This window comes from Coregonus clupeaformis, unplaced genomic scaffold (genome assembly GCF_020615455.1).
Source record: "Coregonus clupeaformis isolate EN_2021a unplaced genomic scaffold, ASM2061545v1 scaf0740, whole genome shotgun sequence".
Classification (NCBI taxonomy): Eukaryota; Metazoa; Chordata; class Actinopteri; order Salmoniformes; family Salmonidae; genus Coregonus; species Coregonus clupeaformis.
In genome coordinates, this window is record NW_025534195.1 from 102,501 (window position 1) to 127,500 (window position 25,000).

At 48.3% G+C, this 25,000-nt stretch overlaps 1 protein-coding gene across 3 annotated transcripts in view; it reads left to right on the top strand.

Annotated features, from left to right (window-relative positions):
- Positions 1–25,000, top strand: part of LOC121534242 (protein sidekick-1-like) — a 107,600-nt gene that overhangs the window by 77,180 nt on the left and 5,420 nt on the right. For all 3 annotated transcript variants that reach the window (XM_045216563.1, XM_045216564.1, XM_045216565.1), the window contains 11 exons: positions 983–1,053; positions 2,997–3,141; positions 3,476–3,532; positions 3,638–3,739; positions 6,918–7,033; positions 13,883–14,069; positions 14,921–15,058; positions 20,630–20,791; positions 21,177–21,302; positions 22,763–22,927; positions 23,522–23,659. In XM_045216563.1, the coding sequence (XP_045072498.1) occupies positions 983–1,053; positions 2,997–3,141; positions 3,476–3,532; positions 3,638–3,739; positions 6,918–7,033; positions 13,883–14,069; positions 14,921–15,058; positions 20,630–20,791; positions 21,177–21,302; positions 22,763–22,927; positions 23,522–23,659 (1,407 nt within the window). The remainder of the gene's footprint in view (positions 1–982; positions 1,054–2,996; positions 3,142–3,475; positions 3,533–3,637; positions 3,740–6,917; positions 7,034–13,882; positions 14,070–14,920; positions 15,059–20,629; positions 20,792–21,176; positions 21,303–22,762; positions 22,928–23,521; positions 23,660–25,000) is intronic.

Sequence of the window (25,000 nt, forward strand, 5' to 3'; positions counted from 1 at the left end):
TCTCCATATCTCCATCTCTCTCCATCTCTCCATCTCTCCATATCTCTCCATCTCTCCATCTCTCTCCATCTCTCCATCTCTCTCCATCTCTCCATCTCTCCATCTCTCTCCATCTCTCCATCTCTCTATCTCTCTCCATCTCTCTCCATCTCTCTCCATCTCTCTCCATCTCTCTCCATCTCTCCATCTCTCTCCATCTCTCCATCTCTCCATCTCTCTCCATCTCTCCATCTCTCTCCATCTCCATCTCTCTCCATCTCTCCATCTCTCCATCTCTCTCCATCTCTCCATCTCTCTCCATCTCTCCATCTCTCTCCATCTCTCCATCTCTCTCCATCTCTCCATCTCTCTCCATCTCTCCATCTCTCCATCTCTCTCCATCTCTCCATCTCTCTCCATCTCTCTCCATATCTCCATCTCTCTCCATATCTCCATCTCTCTCCATCTCTCCATCTCTCCATATCTCTCCATCTCTCTCCATCTCTCCATCTCTCTCCATCTCTCCATCTCTCCATCTCTCTCATCTCTCTATCTCTCCTTCTCTCTCAATCTCTCCATCTCTCCATCTCTCCATCTCTCTCCATCTCTCCATCTCTCTCCATCTCTCTCCATCTCTCCATCTCTCTATCTCTCTCCATCTCTCTCCATCTCTCTACATCTCTCTCCATCTCTCTCCATCTCTCATCTCTCTCCATCTCTCCATCTCTCTCCATCTCTCTCATCTCGCCATCTCTCTCCATCTCTCCATCTCTCTCCATCTCTCGCCATCTCTCACCATCTCTCTCCATCTCTCTCCATCTCTCTCCATCTCTCCATCTCTCTCATCTCTCCATCTCTCCATCTCTCTCATCTCTCCATCTCTCTCCATCTCTCTCAATCTCTCTCCATCTCTCCATCTCTCTCCATCTCTCCATCTCTCCATCTCTCCATCTCTTTCCATCTCTCTCCATCTCTCCATCTCTCTCCATCTGTCTCTGTCTAGTTCCTGAGGAGGCTCCAGTGATAGTATCAGTTAAACCCTCTACAACTACCTCTGTACTGGTGCAGTGGCAGGTACACACACCTCACAAAACACACACACACCTCACAAAACACACACACACACACCTCACAAAACACTCACACACCTCACAAAACACACACACACACCTCACAAAACACACACACCTCACAAAACACACACACACCTCACAAAACACACACACACCTCACAAAACACACACACACCTCACAAAACACACACACACCTCACAAAACACACACACACCTCAAAAAACACACACACACACACACACCTCACAAAACACTCACACACCTCACAAAAACACACACACACACACACCTCACAAAACACACACACACACACACACACCTCACAAAACACACACACACCTCACAAAACACACACACACACACACCTCACAAAACACTCACACACCTCACAAAACACACACACACACCTCACAAAACACACACACACACACCTCACAAAACACACACACACACACCTCACTAAACACAAACACACACCTCACAAAACACACACACACACACCTCACAAAACACACACACACCTCACAAAACACACACACACACACACCTCACAAAACACTCACACACCTCACGAAACACACACACACACACCTCACAAAACACACACACACACACCTCACAAAACACACACACACACACCTCACAAAACACACACACACCTCACAAAACACACACACACCTCGCAAAACACACACACACACACCTCGCAAAACACACACACACACACCTCGTAAAACACACACACACACACACCTCACAAAACACACACACACCTCGCGAAACACACACACACCTCGCAAAACACACACACCTCACAAAACACAGACACACACACACCTCGCAAAACACACACACACACACACACATACCTCACAAAACACACACACACACACCTCGCAAAACACACACACACCTCGCAAAACACACACACACACACCTCGCAAAACACACACACAGACACACATACCTCACAAAACACACACACACACACCTCGCAAAACACACACACACCTCGCAAAACACACACACACACACCTCGCAAAACACTCACACAAGACACACACACCTCGCAAAACACTCACACAAAACACACACACCTCACAAAACTCTCACACACACACACACACCTCGCAAAACACACACACACACACCTCACAAAACACACACACACACCTCACAAAACACACACACACACACCTCACAAAACACACACACACCTCACAAAACACACACACACCTCGCAAAACACACACACACACACCTCGCAAAACACACACACACACACCTCGTAAAAACACACACACACACACCTCACAAAACACACACACACCTCGCGAAACACACACACACCTCGCAAAACACACACACCTCACAAAACACAGACACACACACACCTCGCAAAACACACACACACACACACATACCTCACAAAACACACACACACACACCTCGCAAAACACACACACACCTCGCAAAACACACACACACACACCTCGCAAAACACACACACAGACACACATACCTCACAAACACACACACACACACACTCGCAAAAACACACACACACCTCGCAAAACACACACACACACACACTCGCAAAACACTCACACAAGACACACACACCTCGCAAAACACTCACACAAGACACACACACCTCGCAAAACACTCACACAAAACACACACACCTCACAAAACTCTCACACACACACACACACCTCGCAAAACACACACACACACAACTCGCAAAACACTCACACAAGACACACACACCTCGCAAAACACTAACACAAAACACACACACCTCACAAAACTCACACACACACACACACACCTCGCAAAACACAAACACACACAACACATCCACCCCTGAATAACTGTGATGGTACAGATGTAAGCATGTGATATCATTCTAACTCTTCCCGGTAACCGGTTGTTAACTCTAGCGTCCCAGTGAGGAGAGTGTTAACGGGGTGCTGGTTGGCTACCGGCTGTACTACCGGGAACTCCCGGTAAACTCCACCCCTAGTACCGTACCCCCGGAAGACATGACAACAGCCAACAACACCACCACACGCGCTCACATCACTGGTAATGATTAATTATACTGTAGTTTTACATTTGAAATTAAACTTACAATGCTTCCTTTTGATCATGAAAAATGTAAAAACGATATATATATATAAATACATCTCTCTCCCTTTCTCTCTCTCTCCTCTCTCTCTCTCTCTCTCTCTCTCTCTCTCTCTCTCTCTCTCTCTCTCTCTCTCTCTCTCTCTCTCTCTCTCTCTCTCCTCTCTCTCTCTCTCTCTCTCTCTCTCTCTCTCTCTCTCTCTCTCTCTCTCTCTCTCTCTCTCTCTCTCTCTCTCTCTCTCTCTCTCTCTCTCTCTCTCTCTCTCTCTCTCTACATCTATCGCTCTCTCAGCTCTGACCAGCTTTAAGACAGTGAGCAGTGCTTCCTTAACAGAATTTGAGTTAACACGTAAGTCTTTAAACAAACACACACACACACACACACACAAACACACACACATGGACACACACACACACATGGACACTCATGGACACATGTTCCCTTTTGTTTCAGAGCTGAAGAAGTTTAAGTGTTATGAGATCGTCATGACAACCTATAACATGGTAGGAGAGAGCCCACCCTCTGAGCCGGCCACCGTGTCAGTCGGAGAAGCAGGTACACAGAGATATTAATAATAGCATAGTCCTGTGGTCTCTCACAGTGACAGGCCAATCTCACACTTTCCTTTTCAATCGCAACACAGTCACACTCTCACTCAACCCAGGTGCCGTGTGTGTGTCAGTGTTCGTGTGTGTGTGTCAGTGTGTGTGTGTGTTTGTGTGTGTGTGTGTGTGTGTGTGCCAGTGTGTGTGTGTGTTTGTGTGTGTGTCAGTGTGTGTGAACAGAGTCAAAGCTATTGGTAGGCCAAGCACGTTGCATGCTAAGGTGGTGAGAGGTGAAGATGATGGGGCTGATGAAGTGGAATAGGAGGAAGATGATGCAACAGTGTGATATCTGGCCTTAAGCTGAGGGTGTGTGTGTGCGTGTGTGTGTGTGTGTGTGTGTGTGTGTGTGTGTGTGTGTGTGTGGGTGTGTGTGCGTGCGTGTGCATGTGTGTCTATATGTGTGTGTGACCTTAGGGCTCAGACTGGGTTTGATATCAATTAGAACACCTAGGGGCACTTCCCTTTTACTGATTACCCCACACTGGAACACACTCTCTCTCTCTAACCGTGTGTATCTCTCTCTCTCTCTCTCTCTCTGTCTCTCTCTCTCTCTCTCTCTCTCTCTCTCTCTCTCTCTCTCTCTCTCTCTCTCTCTCTCGCTCTCTCTCTCTCTCTTGCCTCAGAACCAGCTGGCTGAGGGGACTCTTCTCTTGTTTAATCTCTTGACATAGTAGAGCTGTGTGATGGAATGTTTTGGGGTCACTTGTTTTTAGATGGTTGTAAAATTTGATGGCTCTTTTTTCTATTTGAATAAGGAGGGCGGTATTGACCCAATTCTGCTCTACATGCGTTATTTTGAGTTTTGCAATACAGTCTTGCAAAACTCTGCATGCAGTATTTCGATTGGATGTTTGTCCCATTTGGTGAATTCATTATTAGAGAGTGGACCCCATACTTCGCTGCCATATAGAGCAATTGGTTCTATAATTGATTGGAACATTTTGAGCCAGATTCTAATTGGAATTTAAATTTTTATATTCATTTTAATGGCATAGAATGCTCTTCTTGCTTTGTCTCTCAGCTCATTCACAGCCATGTGAAAGCTACCTGTGTTGCTGATATTTAGTCCTAGATACGTGTAGTTTTTGGTGTGTTCTAATAGAATTGTGTCCAAATAGAATTTATATTTGTCATCCTGATTTCCGGACCTTATTTGGAATATCATTATATTCGTTTTTTTTAGATTAACGGTCAGAGCCCAGGTCTGGCAGAACCTGTGCAGATGATCTAGATGCTGCTGTAACCCCTCCTTAGTGGGAGACAGTAGCACCAGGTCATCTGCGTACATTTTCATTTACATTTTAGTCATTTAGCAGACGCTCTTATCCAGAGCGACTTACAGTTACATTATTTAAAAAATATATATATCATACTGGCCCCCCGTGGGAATCGAACCCACAACCCTGGCGTTGCAAACACCATGCTCTACCAACTGAGCTACATCCCTGCCAGCCATTCCCTCCCCTACCCTGGACCAATTGTGCGCCGCCCCATGGGTCTCCCGATCGCGGCCGGCTACGACAGAGCCTGGATTCGAACCAGGATCTCTAGTGGCACAGCCTTAGACCACTGCGCCACTCGGGAGGCCAGTACAGCAGACACTTGATTTCAGTGTTGTGTAGGGTGAGACCAGGTGCTGCCGATTCTTCTAATGTTTTTGTCAATTCATTAATGTAGATGTTAAATAGTGTTGGACTTATTGGACAGCCCTGTTTCACTCCACGTCCCTGAGAGAAGAAGTCTGTTTGCTTGTTGCCGATTTTAACCACACATTTGTTTTTAGTGCACATTGATTTAATAACATTAAATGTTTTCCCCCCAATACCACTTTCTATTAGTATATAAAAAAGACCTTGGTGCCAAATTGAATCAAATGCTTTCTTGAAGTCTACAAAACACGAGTAGATTTTGCCTTTGTTTTGGTTTACTTGTTTGTCAATTAGAGTGTGGAGGGTGTAAATGTGGTGTCAATTAGAGTGTGGAGGGTGTAAATGTGGTGTCAATTAGAGAGTGGAGGGTGTAAATGTGGTGTCAATTGGAGTGTGGAGGGTGTAAATGTGGTGTCAATTACGAGTGTGGAGGGTGTAAATGTGGTGTCAATTGGAGTGTGGAGGGTGTAAATGTGGTGTCAATTAGAGTGTGGAGGGTGTAAATGTGGTGTCAATTAGAGTGTGGAGGGTGTAAATGTGGTGTCAATTAGAGTGTGGAGGGTGTAAATGTGGTGTCAATTAGAGTGTGGGGGTGTAAATGTGGTGTCAATTAGAGTGTGGAGGGTGTAAATGTGGTGTCAATTAGAGTGTGGAGGTGTGGTGTCAATTAGAGTGTGGAGGATGTAAATGTGGTGTCAATTAGAGTGTGGAGGGTGTAAATGTGGTGTCAATTAGAGTGTGGAGGGTGTAAATGTGGTGTCAATTAGAGTGTGGAGGGTGTAAATGTGGTGTCAATTAGAGTGTGGAGGGTGTAAATGTGGTGTCAATTAGAGTGTGGAGGGTGTAAATGTGGTGTCAATTAGAGTGTGGAGGGTGTAAATGTTGTCTGTTGTACGATAATAAAAACAAGAAATCTTATCTGGCTTCTTCTCAGGAAGTTGTGTTCATCAAGGAAATGATGTAGTCTGCTGTTTATGATACTGCAGAGAATTTCCCCCAAGTTGCTGTTAACGCAAATTCCTCTGTAATTATTTGGGTCAAATTTTTATATATATTTGGCCAAATATCGGGGAAAATACCTGCAGTGAGGATGATGTTGAAGAGTTTGAGTATAGCCAATTTGAATTTGTGGTCTGTATATTTGATCATTTCATATTATTTAAAATACCATCAGCACCACAGGGCTTTTTGGGTTGGAGAGTTCATAGTTTTCCCAATAATTATTGTTCTGTAGTTGGGGTATCCACAGGATTCTGATAGTCTTTGACTGCTGATTCAAGGATTTGTAATTTTTCTTGTATATCTTGTTGTTCAGGGCTCTTTGTTATATTCTCTCTCTCTCTCTCTCTCTCTCTCTCTCTCTCTCTCTCTCTCTCTCTCTCTCTCTCTCTCTCTCTCTCTCTCTCTCTCTCTCTCTCTCTCTCTCTCTCTCTCTCTCTCTCTCTCTCTCTCTCTCTAACTGTGTGTATCTCTTTCCAGCTCCATCCTTGCCTCCTCAGTCTATCAGAGTGGTGCCTGTCTCTCCTACTGTACTGGAGGTGACCTGGGACCTCCCACCCCTACACACACAGAATGGACTCATCCAGGGCTACAAGGTAACACCGCTAATTCTCTTTTGGAGGAAAAGTCTGAAGGTTTTTATTATTCAGATTCAGACATGGTGTATGAACATCTCTCTCTCTCTCTCTCTTTCCTTCCTCTCTTCTCTCTCTCTCTCTTCTCTCTCCTTCATCTCCTCTCTCTCTCTCCTTCCTCTCTCTCTCTCTCTCTCTCTCTCTCTTCTCTCTCTCTCTTCTCTCTCCTTCATCTCCTCTCTCTCTCTCCTTCCTCTCTTCTCTCTCCTTTCTCTCTTCTCTCTCTCCTTCCTCTCTTCTCTCTCCTCATCTCTCTTCTCTCTCTCCTTCCTCTCATCTCTCTATCCTTCCTCTCATCTCTCTGTCCTTCCTCTCATCTCTCTATCCTTCCTCTCATCTCTCTATCCTTCCTCTCATCTCTCTCTCTCCCCTGTCCCCCTCCTCTCTCTCTCCGCTGTCCCCCTCCTCTCTCTCTCCCCTGTCCCCCTCCACTCTCTCTCCCCTGTCCCCCTCCTCTCTCTCTCCCCTGTCCCCCTCTACTCTCTCTCCCCTGTCCCCCTCCACTCTCTCTCCCCTGTCCCCCTCCTCTCTCTCTCCCCTGTCCCCCTCCTCTCTCTCTCCCCTGTCCCCCTCTCCTTCCCCTCTCGGAGCCTGTTAGAACTTCAAACTTAGATCCCTGCAGAATCCTGATTAGAGGAGAGGAAACAAGGGAATAACTAATACTTATTCTCTGATGAAGAGAGAAAGGATGAGAGGAGAGGGAAGAGGAGGATGAAGCGGGTGAGAGTAAGAGAAGGGGAGAGATGGAGAGGAGAGAGAGTTGGGGAGAGATGGAGAGGAGAGAGAGTAGGGGAGAGAGAGAGAGAGTAGGGGAGAGATGGAGAGAGAGTAGGTGAGAGATGGAGAGGAGAGAGAGTAGGGGAGAAATGGAGAGAGAGAAGGGGAGAGATGGAGAGAGAGAGTAGGGGAGAGATGGAGAGAGAGAGAGGGGGAGAGATGGAGAGAGAGGGAGAGATATGGAGAGAGGGAGATATATGGAGAGAGGGAGAGATGGAGAGAGCGAGAGATGGAGAGGAGAGAGAGAAGGGGAGAGATGGAGAGGAGAGGGAAGGGGAGAGATGGAGAGAGAGAGAGAAGGGGATAGATGGAGAGGAGAGAGAGTAGGGGAGAGATGGAGAGAGAGAGTATGTGAGAGATGGAGAGGAGAGAGAAGGGGAGAGATGGAGAGGAGAGAGAGAAGGGGAGAGATGGAGAGAGAGAGTAGGGGAGAGATGGAGAGAGAGAGAGATGGAGAGGAGAGAGAGATGGAGAGGAGAGAGAGAAGGGGAGAGATGGAGAGGAGAGAGAGAAGGGGAGAGATGGAGAGGAGAGGGAGAAGGGGAGAGATGGAGCGGAGAGAGAGAAGGGGAGAGATGGAGAGGAGAGAGAGTAGGGGAGAGAGAGAGTAGGGGAGAGATGGAGAGAGAGAGTAGGTGAGAGATGGAGAGAGAGTAGGGTAGATGGAGAGGAGATAGATGGAGAGAGAGAGAGTGTGTAGGGGAGAGAGAGAGAGTGTAGGGGAGAGAGAGAGAGAGAGAGGGGGAGAGATGGAGAGAGAGAGAGAAGGGGAGAGATGGAGCGAGAGAGAGTAGGGGAGAGATGGAGAGGAGAGAGAGTAGGGGAGAGATAGAGAGAGAGAGTAGGGGAGAGATGGAGAGAGAGAGGGAGAAGGGGAGAGAGAGGGCAGGGGAGAGATGGAGAGAGAGAAAGAAGGTGAGAGATGGGAGAGAGAGAGAGAGAGAGTAGTGGAGAGGAGAGAGAAGTGAGAAGGGGAGAGATGGAGAGAGAGAGAAGGGAAGAGATGGAGAGAGAGAGAGAAGGGAAGAGATGGAGAGGAGAGAGAGTAGGGGAGAGATGGAGAGGAGAGAGAGTGTAGGGGAGAGATAGAGAGAGAGAGGGGGGGGAGAGATAGAGAGAGAGAGGGGGGGAGATGGAGAGAGAGAGAGAGAGAGAAGGGGAGAGATGGAGAGAGAGTAGGGGAGAGATGGAGAGGAGAGAGAGTAGGGTAGAGAGAGAGAGTAGGGGAGAGATGGAGAGAGAGGGAGAAGTGGAGAGAGAGAGAAGGGGAGAGATGGAGAGAGAGAAAGAAGATGAGAGATGGAGAGAGAGAGAGTAGTGGAGAGGAGAGAGAGAAGGGGAGAGATGGAGAGGAGAGAGTAAGGGAGAGATGGAGAGGAGAGAGAGAAGGGAAGAGATGGAGAGAGAGAGTAGGGGAGAGATGGAGAGGAGAGAGAGTAGGGGAGAGATGGAAAGGAGAGAGAGATATGGAGAGAGGGAGAGATATGGAGAGAGTGAGAGATATGGAGAGAGGGAGAGATATGGAGGGAGAGATATGGAGAGAGGGGGAGATATGGAGAGAGGGGGAGATATGGAGAGAGGGAGAGATATGGAGAGAGGGGGAGAGATGGAGAGAGAGGGAGAGATATGGAGAGAGGGAGATATATGGAGAGAGGGAGAGATATGGAGAGAGGGAGATATATGGAGAGAGGGAAATATATGGAGAGAGGGAGAGAGATGGAGAGAGGGAGAGATATGGAGAGGGAGAGATATGGAGAGGGAGAGATATGGAGAGAGGGAGAGATATGGAGAGAGGGAGATATGGAGAGAGGGAGATATGGAGAGAGAGAGAGATATGGAGAGAGGGAGATATATGGAGAGAGGGAGAGATATGGAGAGAGGGCGATATATGGAGAGAGGGAGAGATATGGAGAGATATGGAGAGAGGGAGAGATATGGAGAGAGGGAGAGATATGGAGAGAGGGAGAGATATGGAGAGAGGGAGATATATGGAGAGAGGGAGAGATATGGAGAGAGGGAGAGAGAGGGAGAGATATGGAGAGATATGGAGAGAGGGAGAGATATGGAGAGAGGGAGAGATATGGAGAGAGGGAGAGATATGGAGAGAGGGAGAGATATGGAGAGAGGGAGAGATATGGAGAGATATGGAGAGAGGGAGAGATATGGAGAGAGGGAGAGATATGGAGAGAGGGAGATATATGGAGAGAGGGAGAGATATGGAGAGATATGGAGAGAGGGAGATATATGGAGAGAGGGAGATATATGGAGAGAAATGGAGAGAGGGCGAGATATGGAGAGAGGGAGAGATATGGAGAGAGGGAGAGATATGGAGAGATATGGAGAGAGGGAGAGATATGGAGAGTTGGAGAGATATGGAGAGATATGGAGAGAGGGAGAGATATGGAGAGAGGGAGATATATGGAGAGAGGGAGAGATATGGAGAGATATGGAGAGATATGGAGAGAGGGAGAGATATGGAGAGAGGGAGAGATATGGAGAGAGGGAGAGATATGGAGAGAGGGAGAGATATGGAGAGATATGGAGAGAGGGAGAGATATGGAGAGAGGGAGATATATGGAGAGACGGAGATATATGGAGAGAGGGAGAGATATGGAGAGAGGGAGAGATATGGAGAGAGGGAGAGATATGGAGAGAGGGAGAGATATGGAGAGATGGAGAGAGGGAGAGATATGGAGAGAGGGAGAGAGAGAGAGTAGTGGAGAGGAGAGAGAGAAGGGGAGAGATGGAGAGGAGAGAGTAAGGGAGAGATGGAGAGGAGAGAGAGAAGGGAAGAGATGGAGAGAGAGAGTAGGGGAGAGATGGAGAGGAGAGAGAGTAGGGGAGAGATGGAGAGGAGAGAGAGATATGGAGAGAGGGAGAGATATGGAGAGAGTGAGAGATATGGAGAGAGGGAGAGATATGGAGGGAGAGATATGGAGAGAGGCGGAGATATGGAGAGAGGGGGAGATATGGAGAGAGGGAGAGATATGGAGAGAGGGGGAGAGATGGAGAGAGAGGGAGAGATATGGAGAGAGGGAGATATATGGAGAGAGGGAGAGATATGGAGAGAGGGAGATATATGGAGAGAGGGAAATATATGGAGAGAGGGAGAGAGATGGAGAGAGGGAGAGATATGGAGAGGGAGAGATATGGAGAGGGAGAGATATGGAGAGAGGGGGAGATATGGAGAGAGGGAGATATGGAGAGAGGGAGATATGGAGAGAGGGAGAGATATGGAGAGAGGGAGATATATGGAGAGAGGGAGAGATATGGAGAGAGGGCGATATATGGAGAGAGGGAGAGATATGGAGAGAGGGAGAGATATGGAGAGATATGGAGAGAGGGAGAGATATGGAGAGAGGGAGAGATATGGAGAGATATGGAGAGAGGGAGAGATATGGAGAGAGGGAGAGATATGGAGAGAGGGAGAGATATGGAGAGAGGGAGAGAGAGGGAGAGATATGGAGAGATATGGAGAGAGGGAGAGAGAGGGAGAGATATGGAGAGAGGGAGAGATATGGAGAGAGGGAGAGATATGGAGAGAGGGAGATATATGGAGAGAGGGAGAGATATGGAGAGATATGGAGAGAGGGAGAGATATGGAGAGAGGGAGAGATATGGAGAGAGGGAGAGATATGGAGAGAGGGAGAGATATGGAGAGATGGAGAGAGGGAGAGATATGGAGAGAGGGAGAGAGAGAGAGTAGTGGAGAGGAGAGAGAGAAGGGGAGATATGGAGAGGAGAGAGTAAGGGAGAGATGGAGAGGAGAGAGAGAAGGGAAGAGATGGAGAGAGAGAGTAGGGGAGAGATGGAGAGGAGAGAGAGTAGGGGAGAGATGGAGAGGAGAGAGAGATATGGAGAGAGGGAGAGATATGGAGAGAGTGAGAGATATGGAGAGAGGGAGAGATATGGAGGGAGAGATATGGAGAGAGGCGGAGATATGGAGAGAGGGGGAGATATGGAGAGAGGGAGAGATATGGAGAGAGGGGGAGAGATGGAGAGAGAGGGAGAGATATGGAGAGAGGGAGATATATGGAGAGAGGGAGAGATATGGAGAGAGGGAGATATATGGAGAGAGGGAAATATATGGAGAGAGGGAGAGAGATGGAAAAAGGGAGAGATATGGAGAGGGAGAGATATGGAGAGGGAGAGATATGGAGAGAGGGGGAGATATGGAGAGAGGGAGATATGGAGAGAGGGAGATATGGAGAGAGGGAGAGATATGGAGAGAGGGAGATATATGGAGAGAGGGAGAGATATGGAGAGAGGGCGATATATGGAGAGAGGGAGAGATATGGAGAGAGGGAGAGATATGGAGAGATATGGAGAGAGGGAGAGATATGGAGAGAGGGAGAGATATGGAGAGATATGGAGAGAGGGAGAGATATGGAGAGAGGGAGATATATGGAGAGAGGGAGAGATATGGAGAGAGGGAGAGAGAGGGAGAGATATGGAGAGATATGGAGAGAGGGAGAGAGAGGGAGAGATATGGAGAGAGGGAGAGATATGGAGAGAGGGAGAGATATGGAGAGAGGGAGAGATATGGAGAGATATGGAGAGATATGGAGAGAGGGAGAAATATGGAGAGATATGGAGAGAGGGAGAGATATGGAGAGATATGGAGAGAGGGAGAGATATGGAGAGAGGGAGAGATATGGAGAGATATGGAGAGAGGGAGAGATATGGAGAGAGGGAGAGATATGGAGAGAGGGAGAGATATGGAGAGATATGGAGAGAGGGAGAGATATGGAGAGAGGGAGAGATATGGAGAGAGGGAGATATATGGAGAGAGGGAGAGATATGGAGAGATATGGAGAGAGGGAGAGATATGGAGAGAGGGAGAGATATGGAGAGAGGGAGATATATGGAGAGAGAGGGAGAGATATGGAGAGAGGGAGAGATATGGAGAGATATGGAGAGAGGGAGAGATATGGAGAGAGGGAGAGATATGGAGAGAGGGCGATATATGGAGAGAGGGAGAGATATGGAGAGAGGGAGAGACATTGAGAGTGGGAGAGATATGGAGAGAGGGAGAGATATGGAGAGAGTGAGATATATGGAGAGATATAGAGAGAGGGAGAGATATGGAGAGAGGGAGAGATATGGAGAGAGGGAGAGATATGGAGAGAGGGAGAGATATGGAGAGAGGGTGATATATGGAGATAGGGAGAGATATGGAGAGAGGGAGAGACATGGAGAGAGGGAGAGATATGGAGAGAGGGAGAGATATGGAGAGAGGGAGAGATATGGAGAGATATGGAGAGAGGGAGAGATATGGAGAGAGGGAGAGATATGGAGAGAGGGAGATATATGGAGAGAGGGAGAGATATGGAGAGAGGGAGAGATATGGAGAGAGGGAGAGATATGGAGAGATATGGAGAGAGGGAGAGATATGGAGAGAGGGAGAGATATGGAGAGAGGGAGAGAGAGGGAGAGATATGGAGAGAGGGAGAGATATGGAGAGAGGGAGATGAGAGAAGCAAAGAAGAGTGTCAGATGGTGAAATGACTTTTGGAGAGTTGAGGTTTTGAAGGTTTTTTCTTCTATTAGAATAATCCAGTCCAGTAATAATGCCATAACAGCTGTCCATTACAGTGACTTGCTGATCTCACATCACAACATCATTCTGCTGGGTGCATCAGGTCATGTTGCTAGAGGATACATGACAAGTCACCTCAACAGCATATTACCTGGAATTTACTTCCATATTGCTCCATATTGCTCCGCATTGCTCCACATTTCTCCACATTGCTCCATATTGCTCCACATATTTCCATATTAGTCCACATTGCTCCATATTGCTCCACATTGCTCCATATTGCTCCACATTGCTCCACATTGCTCCACATTGCTCCATATTGCTCCACATTGCTCCACATTGCTCCATATGTGGGGAGTGAGCAAGTGTACACTTCAGGGACAAGGGTAGGGAGTCAGAAAGGAACCATTGTCTCAGTAGAAAATAAATACATCCTGTTGGTCTCACGTCTCTTCCTGTGTGTGACTTCTTCCTGTTTCCTGTGATGTGATCAGATGCACTACTGGCAGCGTGACAGACAGAACCAGACAGAGAAGGTGACGGTGGTGTTTGTTCCTGACACACGTGTTCGTCTGGTCAACCTCACGTGTTACACGTCCTACCTCGTCACACTGTCTGCCTTCAACACGGCTGGAGACGGCCCACCCAGCGAACCCCGGGGCGCCAAGACCCTACAGGCTGGTAGGTTCCCTAACCCCTAACCCCTAACCCCTAACCCCGGGGGCCAAGACCCTACAGGCTGGTAGGTTCCCTAACCCCTAACCCCTAACCCCGGGGCGCCAAGACCCTACAGGCTGGTAGGTTCCCTAACCCCTAACCCTGGGGCGCCAAGACCCTACAGGCTGATAGGTTCCCTAACCCCTAACCCCTAACCCCGGGGGCCAAGACCCTACAGGCTGATAGGTTCCCTAACCCCTAACCCCCTAACCCCCGGGGGCCAAGACCCTACAGGCTGGTAGGTTCCCTAACCCCTAACCCCTAACCCCGGGGGCCAAGACCCTACAGGCTGATAGGTTCCCTAACCCCTAACCCCTAACCCCGGGGGCCAAGACCCTACAGGCTGGTAGGTTCCCTAACCCCTAACCCCGGGGGCCAAGACCCTACAGGCTGATAGGTTCCCTAACCCCTAACCCCTAACCCCGGGGGCCAAGACCCTACAGGCTGGTAGGTTCCCTAACCCCTAACCCCGGGGGCCAAGACCCTACAGGCTGGTAGGTTCCCTAACCCCTAACCCCTAACCCACCCAGCGAACCCCAGCATGCGTATGTGTTAGACCTGGATTCAAATATGATTTGAAATCATTTTAAAATACTTTAGATGGGCTTGATAATGATGGAGCCTGTTGCAATGGAACAAATAGAACAGTCCCAAAAGTGTCAGTCTAAAGCAGACATGCAAATAATTAAAGTAAATCTAATAGTATCTGAACCCAGGTCTGCAGTGTTTCTGTGAGTTAAAGTCGAATATCTAGATGTATGAATGTAATGAACACCTCTATAACCTACTCTCCCTCTCCTCCACCCTCCCCCCAGCCCCAAGCCAGCCTAGTTTCCTGTCATTTTCGGAGGTGACAGGATGGAGTGTCAACGTCACCTGGGGGGCGCCCAGCACTTCTAACGGGGTAGTGGAGGGGTACAGGGTGGTCTACCAACCCACACAGCCTGTACATGGTAACTAACACCCACACACACACACACCTGTCTGGACATCAATCAATCAATCAATCAATCACATTTTATCAATCACACACACCTAGCAAACACCCACCCACACACACACCTGTCTGGACATCAATCAATCAATCACATTGTATTTCTAAAGCACTATTTACATCAGCAGATGTCACAAAGTGCTATACAGAAACCCAGCCTAAAACCCCAAACAGCAAGCAATGCAGATGTAGAAGCACGGTGGCTAGGAAAAACTCCCTAGAAAGGCAGAAACCTAGGAAGAAACCTAGAGAGGAACCGGGCTCTGAGGGGTGGCCAGTCCCCTTCTGGCTGTGCCGGGTGGAGATTATAACAGTACATGGCCATTAAGGCCAGATTTTTCTCCAAGATGTTCAAACGTTCATAGATGACCAGCAGGGTTCTAATAATAATCACAGTGGTTGTAGATGTTGAAACAGGTCAGTACATCAGGAGTAAACAACACTTGGCTTTTCATAGCCGGGCATTTAGAGGTTGAAATAGCAGGTGTGGTAGAGAGAGAGAGTTGAACACAGTAAGTCTTGGACAAGGTAGCACGTCCGGTGAACAGGTCAGGGTTCCATAGCCGCAGGCAGAAGAGTGGAAACTGGAGCAGCAGCACAACCAGGTGGACTGGGGACAGCAAGGAGTCATCAGGCCAGGTAGTCCTGAGGCATGGTCCTATGGCTCAGGTCCTCTGGAGGCTGAGACAGGGGGGTTCGGGAGACACTGTGGCCCCGTCTGACGATACCCCCAGACAGGGCCAACCAGGCAGGATATAACCCCACCCACTTTGCCAAAGCACAGCCCCCACACCACTAGAGGGATATCAACAGACCACCAACCTACTACCCTGAGACAAGGCTGAATATAGCCCACGAAGATCTCCTCCACTGCACGAGCCCGAGGGAGCAACAAACTGGACAGGAAGATCACGTCAGTGACTCAACCCACTCAAGTGATGCACCCCTCCTAGGGACGGCATGGAAAGCACCAGTAAGCCAGGGAAACAGCCCCGTAATAGGGTCAGAGGCAGATAATCCCAATGGAGGGACAGGAACTGGCCAGGCAGAGACAGCAACTAGAGGGATATCAACAGACCAACATACCACCAGTGCTTTGCCGGCTCCAGTGCCTTTCCGTTCACTTTCGCACCCCTGGGCCAGACTACACTCAATCATAGGACCTTCTGAAGAGATGAGTCTTCAGTAAAGATTTAAAGGTCGAGACCGAGTCTGCGTCTCTCACATGGATAGGCCGACCATTCCATAAAAATTGAGCTCTATAGGAGAAAGCCCTGCCTCCAGCTGTTTGCTTAGAAATTCTAGGGACAATAAGGAGGCCTGCGTCTTGTGACCGTAGCGTACGTGTAGGTATGTACGGCAGGACCAAATCGGAGAGATGGGTAGGAGCAAGCCCATGTAATGCTTTGAAGGTTAGCAGTAAAACCTTGAAATCAGCCCTAGCCTTAACAGGAAGCCAGAGGCTAGCACTGGAGTAATATGATGTAATTGTTTGGTTCCATTCAAGATTCTAGCAGCCGTATTTATCACTAACAAGTTTATTTAGTGCTTTATCCGGGTAGCCGGAGAGCATTGCAATAGTCTAATCTAGAAGTGACAAAAGCATGGATTAGCTTTTCTGCATCATTTATGGACAAAGAGTTTCGGATTTTTGTAATGTTACAAAGATGTAAAAAAGTTGTCCTTTAAATATTCTTGATATGTTCGTCAAAAGAGAGATCTGGGTCCAGAGTAACGCCGAGGTCCTTCACAGTTTGTTTTGAGACGACTGTACAACCATAAAGATGAATTGTCAGATCCAACAGAAGATCTCTTTGTTTCTTGGGACCTAGAACTAGCATCTCTGTTTTGTCCGAGTTTAAAAGTAAAACATTTGCAGCCATCCACTTCCTTATGTCTGAAACACAGGCTTCCTGGTAGGCAATTTTGGGGCTTCACCATGTTTCATCACAATGTAGAGCTGTGTGTCGTCCGCATAGCAATGAAAGTTAACATTGTGTTTCCGAATGACATCACCAAGAGGTAAAATATATAGTGAAAACAATAGTGGTCCTAAAACGGAACCTTGAGGAACACCGAAACCTACAATTGATTTATCAGAGGACAAACCATCCACAGAGACGAACTGATATCTTTCCGACAGATAAAATCTAAACCAGGCAAGAACTTGTCCGTGTAGACCAATTAAGGTTTCCAATCTCTCCAAAATAATGTGGTGATCGATGGTGTCAAAAGCAGCACTAAGGTGTAGGAGCACGAGGACAGATGCAGAGAGCCTTGGTCTGACGCCATTAAAAGGTCATTTACCACCTTCACGTGTGCGGTCTCAGTGCTATGATGGGGTCTAAAACCAGACTGAAGCGTTTCGGATATATATTTTTTTGTCTTCAGGAAGGCAGTGAGTTACTTACTGCACAACAGCTTTTTCTAAACATGTTGAGAGGAATGGGAGTTCCAATATAAGCCAATAGTTTTTTTCCATTTTCTGGGAAGAGGTTTGGCTTTTTGTTTTGTTTTGTTTTAGTCATTTAGCAGACGCTCTTATCCAGAGCGACTTACAGGTGCAATTAGGGTTAAGTGCCTTGCTCAAGGGCACATTGACAGATTTTTCACCCAGTCGGCTCGGGGATTAGAACCAGCGACCTTTCGGTTACTGGCACAACGCTCTGAACCACTAAGCTACCTGCCGCCCCCCAAGAGAGGCTTTATTACTGCCACTTTTAGTGAGTTTGGTGCACGTCCAGTGGATAGGGAACCGTTTATTATGTTCAACATAGGAGGGCCAAGCACAGGAAGTAGCTCTTTCAGTAGTTTAGTTGGAATAGGGTCGAGTATGCAGCTTGAAGGTTTAGAGGCCATCACTATTTTCATGAATGTGTCAAGAGATACAGGATTTAAAAACTTGAGTGTCTCCATTGATCCTAGGTCCTGGCAGTTCTCTGCAGACTCAGGACAGCTGAGCTTTGGAGAAATACGCAGATTCAAAGATGAGTCCGTCATTTGATTTCTAATGATCATGATCTTTTCGTCGAAGAAGTTCATGAATTCATCACTGCTGAAGTGAAGGCCATCCTCTCTTGGGGAATGCTGCTTTTTAGTTAGCTTTGCGACAGTATCAAAAATACATTTAGGATTGTTCTTATTCTCCTCAATTAGGTTGGAAAAATAGTATGATCGAGCAGCAGTGAGGGCTCTTCGATATTGCTCTGTACTTTCTTTCCAAGGTAGTCGGAAGACTTCCAGTTTGGTGGAGCGCCATTTCCGTTTCAATTTTCTGGAGGCTTGCTTCAGGGCTCGGGTATTTTCTGTATACCAGGGAGCAGATGTCTTGTGACAAATGTTTTTGGTTTTTAGGGGTGCGACTGCATCTAGGGTATTACGCAATGTTACATTTAGATCCGCGGTTAGGTCGTTAACTGATGTATGTACTCCGACATCCTTGAGTAAGTGGAGGGATTCTGGAAGGGCCTCTAGGAATCTTTGGGTTGTCCGAGAATGTATTGCACGGCTTTTGGTGGTCCTTGGTTGGGGTCTGAGCAGATTATTTGTTGCGATTGCAAACGTAATAAGATGGTGGTCCGATAGTCCAGGGTTATGAGGAAAAACATTTAGATCCACAATATTTATTCCACGGGACAAAACTAGATCCAGGGAATGACTGTGGCAATGAGTAGGTCCGGAGACATGTTGGACAAAACCCACTGAGTCGATGATGGCTCCGAAAGCCTTTTGGAGTGGGTCTGTGGACTTTTCCATGTGAATATTAAAGTCACCAATAATTAAAATATTATCTGCCATGACTACAAGGTCAGATAGGAATTCAGGGAACTCAGTGAGGAATGCTGTATACGGCCCAGGAGGCCTGGAAACAGTAGCTATAAATAGTGATTGAGAAGACTGCAAAGATTTCATGACTATAAGCTCAAAAGACGAAAACGCAGTCATTTTTGCTATCGTAAATGTTAGCAACACGTCCGCCTTTGCGGGATGCGCGGGGGATATGGTCACTAGTGTAACCAGGAGGAGAGGCCTCATTTAACACAGTAAATTCATCAGGCTTAAGCCATGTTTCAGTCAAAGCCAATCACATCAAGATTATGATCAGTGATTAGTTAATTGACCATAACTGCCTTGGAAGTGAGGGATCTAACATTAAGTAACCCTATTTTGAGATGTGAGATATCACAACCTCTTTCAATAATGACAGGAATGGAGGAGGTCTTTATTCCAGTGAGATTGCTAAGGCAAACACCGCCATGTTTAGTTTTTGCTCAACCTAGATGGAGGCACAGACACGGTCTCCACGGGGACAGCTGAGCTGACTACACTGACTGTGCTAGTGGCAGACTCCACTAGGCTGGCCAGAAGCCTGCTGCCTGACTCCACTAGGCTGGCCAGAAGCCTGCTGCCTGACTCCACTAGGCTGGCCAGAAGCCTGCTGCCTGACTCCACTAGGCTGGCCAGAAGCCTGCTGCCTGACTCCACTAGGCTGGCCAAAAGCCTGCTGCCTGACTCCACTAGGCTGGCCAGAAGCCTGCTGCCTGACTCCACTAGGCTGGCCAGAAGCCTGCTGCCTGACTCCACTAGGCTGGCCAAAGCCTGCTGCCTGACTCCACTAGGCTGGCCAGAAGCCTGCTGCCTGACTCCACTAGGCTGGCCAAAAGCCTGCTGCCTGACTCCACTAGGCTGGCCAAAAGCCTGCTGCCTGACTCCACTAGGCTGGCCAAAAGCCTGCTGCCTGACTCCACTAGGCTGGCCAAAAGCCTGCTGCCTGACTCCACTAGGCTGGCCAAAAGCCTGCTGCCTGACTCCACTAGGCTGGCCAAAAGCCTGCTGCCTGACTCCACTAGGCTGGCCAAAAGCCTGCTGCCTGACTCCACTAGGCTGGCTAAAAGCCTGCTGCCTGACTCCACTAGGCTGGCCAAAAGCCTGCTGCCTGACTCCACTAGGCTGGCTAAAAGCCTGCTGCCTGACTCCACTAGGCTGGCCAAAAGCCTGCTGCCTGACTCCACTAGGCTGGCCAAAAGCCTGCTGCCTGACTCCACTAGGCTGGCCAAAAGCCTGCTGCCTGACTCCACTAGGCTGGCCAAAAGCCTGCTGCCTGACTCCACTAGGCTGGCCAAAAGCCTGCTGCCTGACTCCACTAGGCTGGCCAAAAGCCTGCTGCCTGACTCCACTAGGCTGGCCGAAAGCCTGCTGCCTGACTCCACTAGGCTGGCCAAAAGCCTGCTGCCTGACTCCACTAGGCTGGCCAAAAGCCTGCTGCCTGACTCCACTAGGCTGGCCGAAAGCCTGCTGCCTGACTCCACTAGGCTGGCCAGAAGCCTGCTGCCTGACTCCACTAGGCTGGCCAGAAGCCTGCTGCCTGCACCCTTTCTCATTTACATGATGATAATGAGGAAAATGTTGCTGACACACAAAACAAGTTGAAGTTGTTTAATAGTGTTTGCTAAAAATGTTTTAAAGTGTACTTAATCTGTGTGTCCTTGTGTGTGTGTGTGTGTGTGTGTGTGTGTGTGTGTGTGTGTAGGTGTGAGTCGGGTGGTGACGGTGGATGTGAAGGGTAGCTGGCAGCGGTGGTTAAAGGTCAGAGACCTGTCTAAAGGAGTAACCTACAGCTTCAGTGTCCAGGCCAGAACAGTCAGCTACGGACCTGCAGCACACTGCAACATCACCTCACAACCTCTACAGGGTAAGGGGGGGGTTAGGTGTGTGTGTGTGGGGTGTTTGAGGTGTGTGTGTGTGTGAGGTGTGTGTGAAGTGTGTGTGTGTGGGGTATGAGGTGTGTGTAAGGTGTGTGTGTGTGGGGTGTGAGGTGTGTGTAAGGTGTGTGTGTGAGGTGTGTGTGTGAGGTGTGTGTGTGTGAGGTGTGTGTGTGTGGGGTGTGAGGTGTGTGTGTAAGGTGTGTGTGTGAGGTGTGTGTAAGGTGTGTGTGTGAGGTGTGTGTGAGGTGTGTGTGTGTAGGGTGTGTGTGTGTGGGGTGTGAGGAGTGAGGTGTTCAACATCCCCAACATCACCCTCTACAGGTCTCTGTGTTTAAATGATCTGTGAGGAATGGCTCCTCCCTCTCCCCCCAGGCACCCCTGGTTCACCCATGGAGATGTCAGTCACCAAGTCCTCCTCGGCGCTGACCATTCATTGGTCGGAGGGAGATGCGGGGGCGGGACCTGTCATAGGATACGTCATCGAGGCTCGTCCCTCAGGTGAGCAAGCGAATATGTGTGTGTGGTGTGTCTGTGTGTTTGTGTGTGGTGTGTGTCTGTTTCTCTCTCCTTCTATCTTCTCTATCTCCCCTCTCCTTCTATCTTCTCTATCTCCCCTCTCCTTCTATCTTCTCTATCTCCCCTCTCCTTCTATCTTCTCTATCTTCTCTCTCCTTCTATCTTCTCTATTTCACTCTCCTTCTATCTTCTCTATTTCTCTCTCCTTCTATCTTCTCTATCTCCCCTCTCCTTCTATCTTCTCTATCTCCCCTCTCCTTCTATCTTCTCTATCTTCTCTCTCCTTCTATCTTCTCTATTTCTCTCTCCTTCTATCTTCTCTATCTTCTCTCTCCTTCTATCTTCTCTATTTCTCTCTCCTTCTATCTTCTCTATCTCCCCTCTCCTTCTATCTTCTCTATCTCCCCTCTCCTTCTATCTTCTCTATCTTCTCTCTCCTTCTATCTTCTCTATCTCCCCTCTCCTTCTATCTTCTCTATCTCCCCTCTCCTTCTATCTTCTCTATCTTCTCTCTCCTTCTATCTTCTCTATTTCACTCTCCTTCTATCTTCTCTATTTCTCTCTCCTTCTATCTTCTCTATCTCCCCTCTCCTTCTATCTTCTCTATCTCCCCTCTCCTTCTCTCCCCTCTCCTTCTATCTTCTCTATTTCTCTCTCCTTCTATCTTCTCTATCTCCCCTCTCCTTCTATCTTCTCTATCTCCCCTCTCCTTCTATCTTCTCTATCTCCCCTCTCCTTCTATCTTCTCTATCTCCCCTCTCCTTCTATCTTCTCTATCTTCTCTCTCCTTCTATCTTCTCTATCTCCCCTCTCCTTCTATCTTCTCTATCTCCCCTCTCCTTCTATCTTCTCTATCTTCTCTCTCCTTCTATCTTCTCTATCTCCCCTCTCCTTCTATCTTCTCTATCTCCCCTCTCCTTCTATCTTCTCTATCTCCCCTCTCCTTCTATCTTCTCTATCTTCTCTCTCCTTCTATCTTCTCTATCTCCCCTCTCCTTCTATCTTCTCTATCTCCCCTCTCCTTCTATCTTCTCTATCTTCTCTCTCCTTCTATCTTCTCTATCTCCCCTCTCCTTCTATCTTCTCTATCTCCCCTCTCCTTCTATCTTCTCTATCTCCCCTCTCCTTCTATCTTCTCTATCTCCCCTCTCCTTCTATCTTCTCTATCTCCCCTCTCCTTCTATCTTCTCTATCTCCCCTCTCCTTCTATCTTCTCTATCTTCTCTCTCCTTCTATCTTCTCTATCTCCCCTCTCCTTCTATCTTCTCTATCTCCCCTCTCCTTCTATCTTCTCTATCTCCCCTCTCCTTCTATCTTCTCTATCTCCCCTCTCCTTCTCCCCCCTCTCCTTCTATCTCTAATGATATTTACACTTCCTTTTACATTCTCTCATTACCCCCCCCCCCCCCCCTCTCTCCTCTCCCCTTTCTCTCTCTCTTCAGATGAAGGGATGTGGGACTCGTTTATCAGGCTCCTCCCCCCCAACAGTAGGTCGGTAACCGTGGAGATGGACCGTCTGAGGTCAGGGGTCGGATATGAGTTCCGTGTCATCGCTGTCAATCGCTACGGTTATGGAGAACCCAGCACGCCATCCACCGCGCTCGCCGGTAAACACACACACACACATACACCCGACACACACACACCTGACACACACACACATACACCCGACACACACACACCTGACACACACACACACACACCTGACACACACACATACATACACCCGACACACACACATACACCTGACACACACACACCTGACACACACACACCTGTCACATACACACACATACACACCCGACACACACACACGTGACACACACACACACATACACCCGACACACACACACCTGTCACACACACACACACCTGTCACACACACACACACCTGACACACACACACACACACCTGACACACACACACCTGTCACATACACACACCTGTCACACACACACACATACACCCGACACACACACACGTGACACACACACACACATACACCATATTATTATTATTATATTATTATTATTATTATTTACCTGACACACGCTCACAGTAACCCAGTCTCTGGTGTGTAACACTGTGCTGCCATCTAGTGTCAGCCTGAAGCAGCTCCAGCTTTAACAGTAATACCAGCAGCCTTTCACCAGGCTGGCTATAAAGGTCTTCATAACAGGGATGTGCTGTGTCTCCATAGCGCTGTGGGACGGTCCGTTCTATGAGGAGTGGTGGTTCCTGTTGGTCCTTGCTCTGATTGGTCTGATCATGATCCTCGTGTTGGTGTTAGGCCTCCTGCTGCATGGACACAACCGCAAGTACAGGACCTGGAGCACAGGTAAACACACACCTGACACACAGTACAGGACCTGCAGCACAGGTAAACACACACCTAACACACAGTACAGGACCTGCAGCACAGGTAAACACACACCTAACACACAGGACAGGACCTGCAGCACAGGTAAACACACACCTAACACACAGGACAGGACCTGCAGCACAGGTAAACACACACCTAACACACAGGACAGGACCTGCAGCACAGGTAAACACACACCTAACACACAGGACAGGACCTGCAGCACAGGTAAACACACACCTAACACACAGGACAGGACCTGCAGCACAGGTAAACACACACCTAACACACAGGACAGACCTGCAGCACAGGTAAACACACACCTAACACACAGGACAGGACCTGCAGACATAACACACCTAACACACAGGACAGGACCTGCAGCACAGGTAAACACACACCTAACACACAGGACAGGACCTGCAGCACGAGGTAAACACACACCTAACACACAGGATAGGACCTGCAGCACAGGTAAACACACACCTAACACACAGGACAGGACCTGCAGCACAGGAGATGTGTGCCTGCACGCACACCTAAATTACACACACACACACACAATCAATCAATCAATCAATTTTATTTTATATAGCCCTTCTTACATCAGCTAATATCTCGAAGTGCTGTACAGAAACCCAGCCTAAAACCCCAAACAGCTAGTAATGCAGGTGTAGAAGCACGGTGGCTAGGAAAAACTCCCTAGAAAGGCCAAAACCTAGGAAGAAACCTAGAGAGGAACCAGGCTATGAGGGGTGGCCAGTCCTCTTCTGGCTGTGCCGGGTGGAGATTATAACAGAACCATGCCAAGATGTTCAAAAATGTTCATAAGTGACAAGCATGGTCAAATAATAATCAGGAATAAATCTCAGTTGGCTTTTCATAGCCGATCATTAAGAGTTGAAAACAGCAGGTCTGGGACAGGTAGGGGTTCCATAACCGCAGGCAGAACAGTTGAAACTGGAATAGCAGCAAGGCCAGGCGGACTGGGGACAGCAAGGAGTCACCACGGCCGGTAGTCCCGACGTATGGTCCTAGGGCTCAGGTCTCTCAGTTGGCTTTTCATAGCCGATCATTAAGAGTTGAAAACAGCAGGTCTGGGACAGGTAGGGGTTTCAGTAACCGCAGGCAGAACAGTTGAAACTGGAATAGCAGCAAGGCCAGGCGGACTGGGGACAGCAAGGTGTCAGCATGCCCGGTAGTCCTGACGTATGGTCCTAGGGCTCAGGTTCTCAGAGAGAAAGAGAGAACGAGAGAATTAGAGAGAGCATACTTAAATTCACACAGGACACTGGATAAGACAGGAGAAGTACTCCA